The 16,592-nt window shown below is 33.2% G+C and overlaps 1 protein-coding gene across 1 annotated transcript in view; it reads left to right on the forward strand.

Annotated features, from left to right (window-relative positions):
• Positions 1–16,592, forward strand: part of DPYD (dihydropyrimidine dehydrogenase) — an 863,407-nt gene that overhangs the window by 103,104 nt on the left and 743,711 nt on the right. Inside the window, exon 3 of the mRNA XM_058695679.1 lies at positions 16,039–16,121. Coding sequence (XP_058551662.1) covers positions 16,039–16,121 — 83 coding nt within the window. The remainder of the gene's footprint in view (positions 1–16,038; positions 16,122–16,592) is intronic.

Raw genomic sequence — 16,592 nt, forward strand, 5'->3', positions numbered from 1 at the left:
AGCTAATTCATAAATATATCATACCTGAAGACTTATCTTTTGGGAAAGTTTTGATCTTCTTGGAATTAGTTTTCTCATAGTAGCCTAATTTAACATAGCAGGGCACAGAATATCCACCAGAAGGGCATTTGAAGGTACATGAAGTCCTCTCATTCATTTGAAGATCATAACAAGGAAATGCCTGCAGGGAGCTAACCTGTACTGCTAACTCTGGTCTGTACCCACCCTGGTCCTAAAGAAGTGTTTAAATGTGAGAGCACATAGACGAGCTTAGGAGACAGATAAGATGATCAAAACATCCATTCCTTCTGTAGCTTTCTGTCCATCTTCCATTGCATCACTGAACATAGCAAGATGAGTTTGGCCAGTAGGTTTTTGCCATTCATCTAGAAAATATACACAAAAATACTATTTTGTAGGGATCATAAAGCTGAAATGGAATGGGGGGGCTGCTGGAAATGAACTGGGAATTGAAGCTAAATCTGGAGAAAATGATACAAATATAGATTGATTTACAATACAACCTTTTCCCCCCACTTTTCTTATTTTTATCAGAGTCTATAGATACCAACAGTTTCTGGAATTTTCAGGTTTTTTTGTTCTCTGTTTCTCACTATATTAGCAACTTGTAAAATACTTATTTGGAAGTCCTTGTTTTCTTGGTATATTTGACTTGCAAATAATTTTCTTTTTGATTTTGATTATGATTATGATTATTTTTTATCAGAAACTACACTTGAGTGTGACTTGTGAGTATATATAGGAAAAACTATCTTAAAGGGTTTGGGAGATTCAGTGGCAGATCAAGATTTGTTTGGGATTCTGCCAAAGTTTGCATTAAAAGGGATTAACTCTAGAATGATAGGAGATGATGAGTTACAAATCTAAACACAGGCAATACATACATACACGCATACATATGTAAATCTTAACAAGGGCTGTGTCTGGTTAAGCCAAGTATTGTCACTGGTATAGATCCCTTTGTGGAATGCAAGAATACTCAATGCAATCTTCTTGAAAAAAAACTTTTAAAAGCTTCTGATTTCTTTTGATTAGAATCTATGCTCACTAGGCAACATTTGATTTTTACTTGTCATTCCATACTGAATTTCCTAAAAGTTAAATTTCACTGATCATGTTATCACAATGCCTGATCCTTGTAACAGTTTCATGTAATAATTGAGTGCATTTGCACTCTCGTTTTATACATCTGTTTCTGTTAACTTGGTTAGTGGGAGACAGAATATGAAAGGCAGACTCATTGTCAGGGACTGAGGAAATTAACTGTTTTAGTTTGTAAGACTAAGAACCTCTCAGGCCATGATATAGTCATCAAGATAAGGCTACAGTGGAAGGTCTCTTGGAGGAGGAATAGTTAGCTGCCTTCACTGACTTCACTTTCTTCTTTTTATTTATTTATTTATTTATTTATTTATTTATTTATTTATTTTTAAGTTTATTTACTTTTGACAGAGACAGAGTGTGAGCATGAGCTGGGGAGGGGCAGAGACAGAGAGGGAGACACAGAATCTTAAGCAGGCTCCAAGCTGTCAGCACAGAGCCCAATGCAGGACTCGAACTCACAAACTGTGAGATCATGACCTGGCCGATGTCAGAAGCTTAACCAACTGAGCTACCCAAGTGCCCCCACTTTCTTTTAATTGAAGGTAGCATCTGATCCGTGTGTGACTAAATGCATGTAGAAGCTCCTAGAACTTCCATTCAACAAACCTTTAATGGTTAATTACTATGTGGAAGTGCAGTAGTAAATTAACAAGCAAACAAATGCCTCTTTGTTTTCATGGAGTGTACAGTATTTCAAAAATAGTGTAACATAATATGTTAAGTATAGTAAGTGTTATGAAGAATAATAATAAAGTAGGACAAAGGGGCAGAGAGTGAAGGTGAGTTCATTTTTAGACAGTGGTCAGGGAAGATGTTTCTAAAGAAGTGACATTTAAACAGAGACCTGAATGAGATGAGAGATTAAGCTATGTGAATTCTGGGGTGGGGGGAGAGGGGGGGCAGGGGAGGGAGGGGAGACCATTTCAGGCAGAGGGTAAAGGCCCTAAGGAGAAAGGGTGCTTTTGTGTAGAAGGAACAGCAAGGAGGCACTGTGACTGAAGCAAGTTGAGCATGGGAAGCCTGGTAGGAAATGAGATTGGTTGGGTCATTAAGAACTTGAAAGTGGGCAGACTTTCTTTGTTGAAATTGTAGATTTTCATTATTTAAATTGCTCTTTGAGGGTTGCCTGGGTGGCTCAGTCAGTTCAATGTCTCACTCTTGGTTTCAGCTCAGATCATGATCCCAGGGTTGTGGTCTGCACTAGGTGTGGAGCCTGCATGAGGTCGGTCTCTCTCTCTCTCTCTCTCTCTCTCTCTCTCTCTCTCTTCCCCTCCCTCCCTCCCTCTCTTCTGCCCCCCCCTTGCCCCTCTCCCCTGCTCATGCTATCTCTCTAAAATAAATAAATAAATAAATAAATAAATAAATAAATAAATAAATAAATAAATATTTAAAAAATTTTAATCGCTGTTTGAAAGCCTTCCCCTTGTCAAAATTAAGTGTGCAAGTAAATAATAATATTTACTTCCAAAAAGCAAGTATTAAGGCGATTTTTGTGGTGATTTGAGACTGGCAGTGTTTACTACACAGTACTCCACATTATTTGTTGAAAGAATGATACTTGTGTTTCACTTGATTATCCTATAAACCATGTGAGAATCAAAACATAACCATGCATTATGTAAAGAACTGTGTGGTAATTATAAAAAATTCTTAATCTAGAATTTTGTTGACCTCCCTTAGATACAAACAATGAATGACCAACAGATAGCCTTCTGCAGCAGAACTGCTTTTATTTTTGCTACCTTAGAAAAGTACTAAAAGGTTACTTAATTCTTACCATGAATGAAAGTTAAAATATAAGTAAAAACATTTTGATTGAGAATATGAACCTGGGAATGAGATTTATTCTGTCCATTTAAAAAGGCATTTCTTGTTTAGAATATATTTTCACATGTATGATCTCTTAATTTATTCTCACAACGGTACTTTAAGGTGGTGTCATTACTTTTATCATCTTCGTTGATATCTTCATTCTATGAGGGAGTATTTGCAGATTGAGATGTTAAGCATTTTCTTAAGAACACATAAGCAATTTAATTGCAAAACTAGAACTTAAAAACAGATTTACTGTCTCCACAGCTTGTACCTCTCCTCCATATTATATTCCATTTCACTGTGATTCAAGATTCTCCTAGACAGGGCCTGACTGTAAGCTGGCCACCATTAGTGAAATGACATTAGCTAAATATGATTATGTCTTAATGTTCCCTGAAAGGATTAGACTAGTTAAGACATACCAAAGGGAAAAGTAATTATCTAATGAAATATGAATCTCATGATTAGAACTGGTATATTGGTATTAGAATGTTCATCTAGAATTTTAAAAGATATGAATATAATCATTATTTCTTACTTGACTTATAAACAATTTCATTTGAGCTAGTTTTGTTGAGTGCCAAAATTCAAATATAACATTTTACTAGAACAGTAAGTTAACCTAATTTATTCATTCTTTATAGGAACCTAGACCTTAGGAATTTCTAACTACTTGAGACACATAGGCACTAGTATTATCTTTTCCTGATTTGCCTTATTGTCCAAAGAAAACCATTAAATTAATCAATGTTAAATCACCTTAGAGTTGTAGTAGTGACTTGGAGTATGCTATTTAAATTCTTCAGATTTTAAAATGTGCCATAAGACTTGTGCCCTCCCCTGTGATAATTCCCTGTGGGTCCTTCAAAATATAGTATGCTGCAGGCTTCCAACCATCCGAGATTTGTAATGATCATTAATGCATGATTGATATATAGGAATGATCCTCCCACTGCACATGAAACATACTTGCTGGATAACAGTTACCTTACTGAATTGAAATTGTATTTTTTGAATATGGGATGTGTGTGTAAAAATTTAATTTTTTAAGAGGAAAGGATCATGATTTTTATTATATTCTCACAGGTATCTTATGACCAAAAAGTTAAAACTCTTTTTTTTTCGGGGCGCCTGGGTGGCGCAGTCGGTTAAGCGTCCGACTTCAGCCAGGTCACGATCTCGCGGTCCGTGAGTTCGAGCCCCGCGTCAGGCTCTGGACTCCGTGAGTTCGAGCCCCGCGTCAGGCTCTGGGCTGATGGCTCGGAGTCTGGAGCCTGTTTCCGATTCTGTGTCTCCCTCTCTCTCTGCCCCTCCCCCGTTCATGCTCTCTCTCTGTCCCAAAAATAAATAAAAAAACAAAAAAACGTTGAAAACTCTTTTTTTTTCCATAAAGACTATTTTTTTTTACTCTACTATTCCTAAGAATCACCTGGAAAACATGAAAATGCACATTTTTCTACTTCACTTTATAAAATCTTATCCCTTAGGATTATGCTGGGTAATGGATGCTCTTCCTCTTCCTCCTCTTTATTCTTTTCCTCCTCTTCCATTGTTTATTTAAAAGCTTCTACTCAATGTATCAAATGATTTGCATATATTATCTCATTTAATTTTTTTTGTTTTCCATGCCTTTATTATAGCATGGGGACAAGACCCATGTGCAGAAAGAGCTACACTGGGATTGTGAGGAGTGACTGATTATATACTTTTTAGTTAGTGGGAGTTAGGGATACTATAAATCTTTAATGAATTTGAAAGCAAGGACCTTGAGGGACTAGTTATTGTTAAGATAAGGTTATATTCTATTGTCAAGTAAGACATTAGTCATGAGACCATTCAAATATATATCATATGTATATGTTTGAAGGATGATTGTTTGGGAGGGGGGTGATGTTTACAGTCATCAGAAAGAAGTACATCAACCAGAGCAAAGCTAGAGTGGTAAAACATTAAAGGAAGTCCTTGAGGAAGCTGTAGGAATGTTAAATCTGTATGCCTCAGGAATCCTGTCAGGAGAGACTACTAGCTGCAGCAAAGTCCTGCCTTTGTTTTTTTTTTTTTTTCTCCCATCATTTTCTCCACTGAACAACTTTGACCCTTAAATCTTTAAGGTTGCTGAGGGTGGAAGGTCTTATCTTCTGTAACTTCTTCCTACTGAATAGGGACGTAGAGATATCCCTACAGCCCTAGAAGGTAAATAACTGAGTTAAGTATCCTGCCTAAGATCAAGTAGCTAGTAGGCAGGCAGTAACACTGCAGTCTGAGGCTGAAGTCACTTCTACCTTAGCTTTTTTTCTTTTTTTTCTTAATCTGGAAAAATTTGACTCTTTTAAAAGACATGCTAAGGAGTCAGAAGTAATAAACTTTATAAAAATCTCTGTTCCAGGAGAATGAATTCCTCTCTCTTCTCTATATTCTCATTAGATTGTGATTAAGGTGGGGACTTATTTATCTTTATATACCTGGTGCTTTGTATGATGCCTAACATACAGTAGAATTTTCAAGAATTTATTCTGAATTGAAATTTAATTGATTAACTTGAGGTTTTATGATTTGGTAATTCCAAGACTTAATTTCAGGAGCTGTGTCATCAACTCTCTGGGACCTTAATAATACAGAGCTAAGTTTCTTCATTTATTAAAAGTAGTTTTCTAATTTTTACAATTTAGGTTAATATATAAATTTTAGATCCAACCTATTTAGTTTTAGTTATGATTATTTCATAAAGGAAATGCAGTCCTGTGGAAATTAAGTCATATGATAATATCCTGATTTTTAAAAAATTTAGTAATATGATTTGCTAACTTTGTTGCCTATTTCCAGCTCCATCTAGCATATGAATCAGTAGATACTTGGTTGAATTTGTTATAGTTTAAACAAAGATAACCCAGTAATATTATTTAAATTTTTTAGCATTTAGAGATCTCCTTGTGTGTTATTTTGTTTCCATGTTGCTACTGATATTCTATTTGTTTTATTGTACTTTTATATAATCCTTAACGCAGATGAGATATAAAATACTGTAAAATCTATCACATTTGAAACTAGACCTTCCCTCAACCCATGGGGATTTATTTGGCAGAAGGCCAGCAAAACCAGTTCTTTTTGATGCTTAGTTTCTAGTTTCTACTTTAATTGCTGCCAAAATCTGAGCATTTGGGGATTTAATTGCTCATTATATTTGTCACAGTGGTGTCACAGACCCAAATAAAGACTGTTACATGAAAAATATTTATGGGTATTAATTTGGCCTAAACATGTGTATTTAGATTCCTTATTTTTCTACATTTTAAAGTATAGCACATCTAGACAGAAATAAGAATTCTTTAAGAACTTAGGTCCATCTTCCTAGTAAACTATTATTATCCATCTAGTCTAGTATCTGAATTTCACAACTAACACCTGGGGGGTGGGGGACCTGTTCAGAAATTTATTATATTCACTTTATTCAGCTTACTTTTTTGAAGCAGTCTCTAAGGGATTTGAGTCTGGCTCTGAGGACAGACTACTTGGGTTCGAATCTCAGAATCCCTTCCTGACTGTATGATTTGAACGAGTTATCTTAATTTCTCTATGCCTGTTTCCTCATTTGTAAAGTATAGATATCTTTGTTATTGTGAAGACTAAATGGGCAAAGCTTCTAGAAAAGTGTCTAACACAGAGAAGGTCCTCAAGGTTTGCTAGTTTACTGTAATTCATCTTTATATGCCAAAAAGTTTCCCATGGTTGCTAATTTGAATTTCCAGTTTCCTACTAATTAATTAAGGATAACCTTTGCCTGCTATAGTAAATAACATATTTGGTCAGCACTGAATCCACTGCCTTTACTGTCCTTCCATTTTTCCTGTGTGTTCCCACTTGCTTGTTCCATAGTTGTAGGCTCATAGCCTGCCTCTTGTTCCAGTGTTTCATTACTAATCACCGATTTTTCTTGTTCTTGTGTTTGCTAATCTGAGTAGTGGTTTGTTTATTCATTCTCTCTGTGTCCCCTTTTCCCTTTTATTCACCCTTTGCTGTCCCTTTTATCCTTCCTACAAATACTTGCACCACCTTGCTTCTGCTGTGATGCTTGCAGCTTTCTCATGAAATAACCTTGATCAAAGGAAATTATTAGGCACGTGAAAAGAAGGAAATGTAAGTCATCACCATGGACAAGGTAGTTTTTTAGAATTATTTGGAAGTTTTTTGTACCCTGGAAATTAAGTTCCCTATGTTTTACTTATACCTGAAATTGTCTTCTGGGATAGTCCTACACTACAATATAGAATTCCCAAGAATGAACAACAGAGTAAGACATTTGGTTACATAAAAATACGTTTATAATTTTTCTGAGATTCATACTCATGTGAACTAGGACAAGAATAGATTTTATTTTTTTAATGTTTATTTTTGAGACAGAGAAACAGAGCATGAGTGGGGGAGGGGCAGAGAGAGAGGGAGACACAGAATCTGAAACAGGCTCCAGACTCTGAGCTGTCTGCACAGAACCTGATGAGGGTCTCAAGCCACCAACCCTGAAATCACAACCTGAGCTGAAGTTGGATGCTTAACCAACTGAGCCACCCAGGTGCCCCAAGAACAGATTTTGATAGGACACTGGCTATACTTTATTTATAGTTGTCCCTAATGCTATGGACATGTTCTTAATGGTGGATATAACAGTAAGTCTGTTTGCCTCTCACCCAGTGGATCTGATGGCTTAATTTTATTTATAGATAGGATGAGCAGATAAGTGTACTAGCTGCTGGAGATGTTTCTCTCATTATGGTAAAAGAATAACATTTGTCTGAATTATAATTAATCTCATATCTTTTCTTTGAAATACTGTTTTTGAAAAAAAAATATTGGATTTGATTTCCATTTCAGGACATGGAAGTATTTTTGGTGAAGGTAACAGACTATTTTAAATGCTTGCAGAGTTTTACTTTTTTTCTTTATTATTTTATTGGGCACAATAAGCTTTGTGCAGACCCAGGAAGTGAGAAACAGAGCATTATTTTTTTTAGTCAACCTAATATTCATTTTGAGTTCCCATTCCAATATGTAATTTTAACCACTTCCAGATAAAATCACTACTAACGTCTTCTTATCATTAAAATGAGGAAATAACTGTAAGTGCTCTGGAACACTGTCTCTTACTAATGCTGAGAACCTGTCCTCAATTCCTGGAGCCACAGTGAGCTTAGTGGGGCTACTTCAGGCTTCTGTATCTAATTTTCCTCTTTCTTCGGCTTTCATGAGAATGTTTTCATCTATTCCTGTGGCAGAAAAACTAGTCAAATGGTCTTTCAACTCTATGGCTTATGCTAGGGATGAACGCTTAAGAATTCAAAATCCAGTAATTTTGTTTCTTTTTTAATGTCTTTCATGAACTTGTTCTTTTGCAACTGTGGAGGCCAAGATAAAGTTTAAAATTTCAATGAGAGGGGGCACCTGGGTGGCTCAATCAGTTGAGTGTCCAACTTCGGCTCAGGTCATGACCTCACAGCTCGTCAGTTCAAGCCTGTGTAGGTCTCTGTGCTGATAGCTGGGAGCCTGAAGCCTGCCTTGGATTCCGTGTCCCCCTCTCTCTCTGCCCTTCCCTTGCTCTGTCTCTTTGTCTCTCAAAAATAAATAGAAAAGGAGGCAATGCATTTGTTGTAATATCTGGACCTGTGGGGAGATTTTGAAAACACATATTTTTAAAAATATAAATTTGAAAAAGAAAACTTTCCATAAGAATTCTGTTTTTAGAAGGCTGTCTACACATGGATTTTACTGTAAAATAACCTTTTCCAAAAATTGATCAGATTAACTTTTTTGGGGAGGTATTTATAAATCATAAGAAATAGTAAGAAGCTATTTTTTTAAATTGCATTGTATTATACACCTGTTCCCAAGGTACTTCAGACATGAATATTGGGATAACAAGAGGCTTTTGTGTTTGATTTTGAGTCTAAGCTACTATCACACTGTAGTACAGGCTGCCTTAAATATTTGTTATCTGTGACTTTCTTTTGCCATGAGCATTATTCCTCTAGTCTAGGGAGTGACTTTAAATGGCTAAACTGAGATCTTAAAATTCTGTCTTAATTACAGTAGTGCAATTATCAGGCTCTTTCATGGATTTTAACAATTAAATCTCACATTTCCTATAGCATTGTGGGCCTTAAAGACAGTACCCTAATTCAAAACATTTGTTGTTAAATAAAGAGATCCAGATGTAGTGTTTGATTTTGTTAATCCCTGTCAGTAAATGCAAAGTTTCGAAGATTTTCAACCATAAAAAAACAAAATTATCCTGTCAAGGGACAGATATATTTCTATGAAATGACTCCATTTAGCAAAAACATGTATATATGTATGTGTATATATGTATATGTGTATATATTTAAAATTAGAGATTTCACAAATATGCCCATAGCAATTAAATAGAAATATCTATTCCCACATCTGATTTATAAACCATCTGTGGAGAAGCATCGAATTAAAAGATAAGTGCTATTTTTCATATCAAGAATCAAGTAAAGTTCGAAAGAAAAAGTTTACGAAGCTTTCTTCCATTTTAAGATTTAAACATAACTCTTAGTAGTGATTCACCTATATTCATCTATATTCATCTGTATTCATCTATATTGATGGAGTTGGGTTGATAGCAAATCTAGTTGCAGAGGAAAGTAAGTAAAATTATATGACCAAAGAGAAAATATACATTGTTTTCTATTAATGGTTAACCTGGGGGAAAAAAATGAATGAAATTAGAATCAGAAACCTTGAATTTGAGTAGTGATTGTACCATACGGTACATACGGTAGTCACATACGTCGAATGCATTTTAGGTGAAAACAATTTGAGATACATCAGAATAATCTCTATAAATGAACATTTATTTTTCTTTTTAAAATAATTTGTAAGCTTTTAATTAATTTTCAACCATCCATTTCTATCCTATGTTTAATAATACCATTAGCAAACCAAAAAGAAATTGGCTAAATAAATAGTAGCACATGGATGCATGGGAATATTATCCAATTTTAAAAATTGTATTGTGAGATGTGTTTAGAATTATGGATAGATACTAGTCACATATTATTAAGTCTTTAATTATATTAAGGTTAAAAATGGTATATTCCAAAGATCATATACCTAGTAGTTTTGTTTGGATCTTTTTAGGTATTAATTTGCCCCAAAAGGCATTATTTGAGTAGCAGTTGTTAACATTAAGCTGTTATAGGTTGAATGTAGCAAATGGATATAATTGAATTTACCACATGGCTTTATTTTTTTATTACTTTGTGTAAATTGTTATACTTCTCCTTGGGTATGCAAAAGTAAAGAAACCTGTCCAGTTTTCCCAGCACCACTTACCAAAGAGACTGTCTTTATTCCATTGGATATTCTTTCCACAGTGGCACTACTAGGTGTTTATCCAAGGGATACAGGTATGGTGTTTTGAAGGGACACATGCACCCCCAATATTTATAGCAGCACTATCAACAATAGCCAAAGTATGGAAAGAGCCCAAATGTCCATCAATAGATGAATGGATAAAGAAGATGTGGTATCTATATACAATGGAGTATTACTCCACAATCAAAAAGAATGAAGTCTTGCCATTTACAACTACAAGGATGGAACTAGAGGGTATTATGCTAAGCAAAATTAGAGAAAGACAAATATCATATGACTTCACTCACATGAGGAATTTAAGACACAGACAGATGAACACAAGGGAAGGGAAGCAAAAATAATATAAAAACAGGGAGGGGGACAAAACATAAGAGATTCTTAAATATGGAGAACAAATAGAGGGTTACTGGAGGGATTCTGGGAGGGGGGATGGGCTAAATGGGTAGGGGGTATTAAGGAATCTACTCCTGAAATCATTGTTGCACTATATGCTAACTAATTTGGATGTAAATTAAAAAAAATAAAATTTAAATAAAAAAAAAATAAAGATGATGGGAAATGTTCTGGATAATTTGAAATGTGAAAAGTTTCATGAGCTTACTGGCAAACAATTTTAGGAGGAAAAATCTTAATTCAGTGCATAATTAATAGAAAAATTTAAGAAGTATTGAAAAAATCCTGTTTTATATTTAAATTTCTTTTATTCCTAGCACTTATTTTATTGTATTCTATTAAGAAAATGGCATATTTGGGGTGCCTGGGTGACTCAGTTGATTAAGTGACTGACTCGATTTTGACTCAGGTTATAAACTCATGGGTGGGTTTGAGCCCTGCATCTGGCTTTGTGCTGACAGGGCGGGAGCCTGCTTGGGATTCTCTCTCTCTTGCCCCTCTCTCTGCTCATGATCTGTTCTAAAATAAATAAATAAGTAAACAAACAAACATTAAAAAACCCCAGCATATTCAAAATAAAATATAAAAATATTTCCAAAACTTTAAAAGTGTCTTTATTAATTAATTATTTTTAAGTCAAAAGAAATATAAACCCATAACAAACTTTGGAAAATACTGAAAACTGTAACATGAAAGAACATTTATTTAACATTTTTTTGAATTTTATTTTATTCAACATTTTATTATAATCTGAGTTACTATTTCATTTCAATAAGGATGTTAGACTTCATTACAGGATTGGCTTTTTCATACAGAATTTTAATAAATTTTAAAATGTTATTTCATGATTATTAGTTGGTAGCTAATATTTACTGGTAGATACTTTGAACTTTTGTATATGCCTTTTAAAATTTTAACTGTAGTGTTATGTGATTGCATTATGATTCGTTTTCTTTATCATTTTTAAAATTTTATTTTTAAAGGTTTGTTTATTTTGAAACAGAAAGAGAGAGTGCGAGCAAGGGAGGGTCAGGGAGAGGGAGAAAGAGAATCCCAGGCAGACTCCTTAATATCAGCATAGAGCCTGACACAGGGCTCGATCTTACAAATCATAAGATCATGACCTAAGCCAAAATCAAGAGTCGGGGCACTTAACGACTGAGCCATCCAAGCACCCTCCCTTTTTTTTTTTTTAATTAATTTATTTTGAGACACACACACACACACACACACACACACAGAGGCATTATGATTTCTTAACCAGAATTCAAACTCTCTACTAAAAACTTTTATTGCACTATAATTATACAATGGAAAAATAGATCTTAAATATGCAATTCCATAATTTTCACAAAATGAATTAAACAGTTCCCTAGAAGACCCTCTTTTGTCTCCTGTAGTACTATACACCAGCTTCTAACATCTTGATTAGTTTTACATGTTTTTAAAATAAGAGCTTTATTGAGATAATATTCACAGGCCATAAAGTTCACTATTTTTGAAGTGTATAATTCAGTAGTTTTTAGAATATTCACAGAGTTGTGCATGTATCACCACTCTTTCAGAACACTTTCATCTCCCCCAGAAGAAACCCCATTACCATCATCACTCATTCCCCCACTCTTTCCAGTCTTTGGCAACCTCTGATCTCCTTACTGTCTCTGTGGATTTGCTATACTGGACATTTTATAAAAATGGAAATACATATACAACATGGCCTTTTCTATTTGGCTTTTTCACTTAGCATAATATTTTTAAGATTCATTTATATTGTAGCATGTATCAGAACTTCTCTTTTTATGGCCAAATAATATTCTGTTGTATCAATATGCTACATTTATGATTTTATTGACTTTTTGACTTTTGAATTTTTTTCTGCTTTTTGTATGTTATGAATAATGCTGCTATGAACATTTGTATACAAATATTTTTGTGGATGTATGTTGCTCTGTGTTTCTGTTCTTACACCAGTACCACAGTGTCTTGATTACTTTAGTTTTAGTGTCAGTTTTGAAATCAGGAAATATAAGTCCTTCAATTTTTCACTTCTGTTTTTAAGAATGTTTTGACTACCCTTGTCCTTTTTGTTATTGTATGAATTTGAAGATCAGCTTGTCAAAATCTGCAAAAAAAAATGTCAGCTGGGATTTTGACAGGAATTGAATAGAATCTTTAGATCAACTTAGGGAGTAGTACCATCTTAACACTATTAAGTCTTCTAATCCATGAACATGGGATGTCTTTCTATTTATTTTTGCCTTCTTTAATTTTTATCTTCAGGTGTGCTTTCCAGTGCACAAATCATATGCTACTTTTGTTAAATTTATTCAGAAATATTTTTATTTTTTGCTATGTAAATGGATGGTTTTCTTTTTTTCATTTTTGGATTATTCACTGTAGCTTTGCCTATTTTTTAATGTTTAAATTTCTTTAAAATTTTGTTTATTTTTGAGAGACAGAGCACGAATGGGGGAGGGGCAGAGAGGGAGACACAGAATCTGAAGCAGGCTCCAGGCTCCAACCTGTCAGCACAGAGCCCAATGTGGGGCTTGAACTCACGATGACCTGAGCCAAAATCAGATGCTTAACTGACTGAGCCGCCCAGGCACCTGTAGGTTAATTATTTTTGAACTTTACATAAGTGAAATAATTTTGCTATTTGTTCCTTTGTGTGTCACATCTTTGCTCAATATTGTATCTATGAAATGTATCCATGTCACTGCATGTAGCTATAGTTCATTCTTTTTTTTAAAAAAATTTAAAACCTTTATTTATTTTTGAGAGGGGAGAGAGGAAGAGAGAGAGGGAGACACAGAATCTGAAGCAGGCTCCAGGCTCTGAGCTCTCAGCACAGAGCCCAACGTGCAGCTTGAACTCAAGAACTCTGAGATCATGACTTGAGCCTAAATCAGAGGTTTAACTGACCGAGTCACCCACGTGCCCCATGTAGTTTGTTCATACTTATTGCTGTGTAGTTTTCCATTGTATATAATGACCTATTTATATATTCTACCTTGATGGACATTTGACTTGTTTCTGGTTTTGGGCTATCTTGAATAATGGTGCTATTAATATTTTTGTACATGGATTTAGGTGAACCTATTATAAATTTGTTCTGGGTGTATTCTTAGGCATGATTTCAGCTTATGAAAGTACTTCAAAAAGCTTTACAAGGTGATTGTAACAATTTAGTTCCATCAGCAGTGCTTCAGTTGCTTTTTATACTCAAAAAGTGCTCTATATAATCTACGTTGTAGGCATTTTCACAGTGTGTAATGGTATTTGCATCTTTCTCACGAGTAGTAATATTCAGCATATTGTTTTTTTAATTAGCAGTTTTGGATATTCTCTTTTATACAGTGTTTGTATAAGTTTTTTGCTTATTGTCATTGAGCTTTTTGTCCTTTTTATATTTATCTGTAGGAGTTTTTTATTTATTATAGGTGTAAGTAATTAAAATAATGTGAAACTGGCACAAGTATAGGAAATTGAGTAGGGGGTCATAATGGACTCCAGAAACAGACCAAATATATACTGTGATTTACTTTATGGAAAAGATTAACTATAGTGGGGATGATGGTCCTTTCAATAATTACTATTGATTTAATTAATTACTTATATCATGTGATTTCCTATCTCACATCTTATGCAAATGTCAATCCCAAAAGATTGAACATCTAAATGTGCAATGCAGAATAATAAAGTTTACTGAAAAAATATAGGAATATATATTCATAACCTTGAGGAAGCCAAAGATTTCTGAAAGAGGACACAAAAGGCAATAACTATTAACCATAAAAAATAATAAATCGGGCCTCATTACAAATAAGAAATTTTCTTCATGAAAAGACACTGCTAAAAAATGAAAAGACAAGACATAGAGCAGGAGATGATATTTGCAATTTATATATCCAAAAAAGGACTGTTGTTCAGAATTCAAAGTGTTTTAGATATATTTCATAATTTTCAAGATTTTCACTATAAAAGCATATAACTATCTGTTAAAAGAATCTTTGCCCTAATTTTGCTGACTTAAAAAAAAATCAAGGTAGAAATAGTATGTATATATATATATATATATATATATAGTATATACAGTATATACAGTATATATGGATATGTATTAGGTATATATGTATATGTATTATGTGTGTATATATATATATATATATATACACAGTACATATGTATACATAATTTTCAAGATTTTCACTATAAAAGCATATAACTATCTGTTAAAACGATCTTTGGCCCAATTTTGCTGACTTAAATCAAGGTAAAAATAGTATATATATGTGTATATATATGCATATATACACATATATATACATATACACATATATATCAATAGTTTTTAAATTAATTCTTACACATTGAAAATTATTAATCTAAATTCTGTAATTTTCTAAAATCCAGCATATGTATGTGTAATTTAAAATGGAAAGAACACATTGTTATTTAGTTTTCGTTTGTTAGATTAGCTAAAATGCTAAATCTAATTATTTTATTACCTAACTTATATATAAAATCTAATATGCCAAAAGATTCATGGATGTGTTTTTAGTCAAAAATTTAATTCTATACTGCATAAATCTTCTCAAAACTTATTAGTCTCATGTAAGATTAAGTTAATTTTACATTTAAAAATATATTCAGAATTATAATTAAAAAAATAAAAACTTAGAAAAAGCAATTCAGTAATGCTAAGAACATGATATAATGTCACTTAATTTTAAGAATTGGACTTATTTATTTTAAACATATCTATATGTATACATCTATTTATAAATATATACACAATTGTTATTTAAAGATCTTATTCTAAAATTGTGTTTCCAAAATGTTGGAAGTTGTATAATTATCTTATGCTGAGCTGTATCTTTCCATGTAATTGTTAATATTTTTAGAACTAGATATTTATCCTATACAGTTTATTATAATTTCAAACTTACTTTTATTGACTTTCTCTTTTGAATTCAAATTGGTTTTGCTATATTTGAGATTATTTTAGTGAAGTAATTTTCAAACCTCAAAGCTCTAAAAGTTGTGCTATGTTTATAGAAAATTGATTTAATCTGTTTACTCCATTTTGAAAAATTGGTAAAAAGACTTCTGTGATAGCTGTATCATGACATTTTTATTTTGTTACTGTTGAATTCACACTGTCAATTTTAATGAATCCTACCCAATTAAAGTTGTGTGCATATTTTTCATGAGTCCATAATCAATATAATCAATTATATTTTTACATAATTGCATAGATACAATTTTATCTCAGGATGTTGGAGGATTAATACATTTTTTAAAATGTTGCAGAAATGCGAGAAGCTGGAGAATAATTTTGATGACATCAAGCACACGACTCTTGGTGAGCGAGGAGCTCTCCGAGAAGCAATGAGGTAAGTCTGGGTCACCATAGCAACAGTCACAGATGTGGTAAAGAAAAAGTCATTCTTCATTATTGGGGGAACAAATGAGTTCATTGCCACCATTCAGCTCTGTTCTCTAAGGTATTAATTTGTCAGTGGAGAGACTTCCCTTGAGGCTGTACTTTGGTTTTGAAGCTGCATAAATGTTAAGCCTCAGTGCACAGTAAAAAATGTAAATGTTTAATTTGTTACTTAAAATGCTTAAGGGGTGTCTTGTTTTATATTTATACTAAACTGTGTGATTGAATGGAAATATTGTTCATCTAAATTCTGCCTGAATATAAAAAAATAAACAGAACAATGGTGGTTAAACTGAGTAGTATTTTCTCCTAATTAATATTTAATTTAAAAAGAGGTACTTAAAATTTCATATTCTATTAGATTTTATAGGATTATATCATAGTATTTTTAAACTGATTTACACACTATTTTAAAGCTTAT

Source organism: Neofelis nebulosa, chromosome 2, assembly GCF_028018385.1.
Source record: "Neofelis nebulosa isolate mNeoNeb1 chromosome 2, mNeoNeb1.pri, whole genome shotgun sequence".
Classification (NCBI taxonomy): Eukaryota; Metazoa; Chordata; class Mammalia; order Carnivora; family Felidae; genus Neofelis; species Neofelis nebulosa.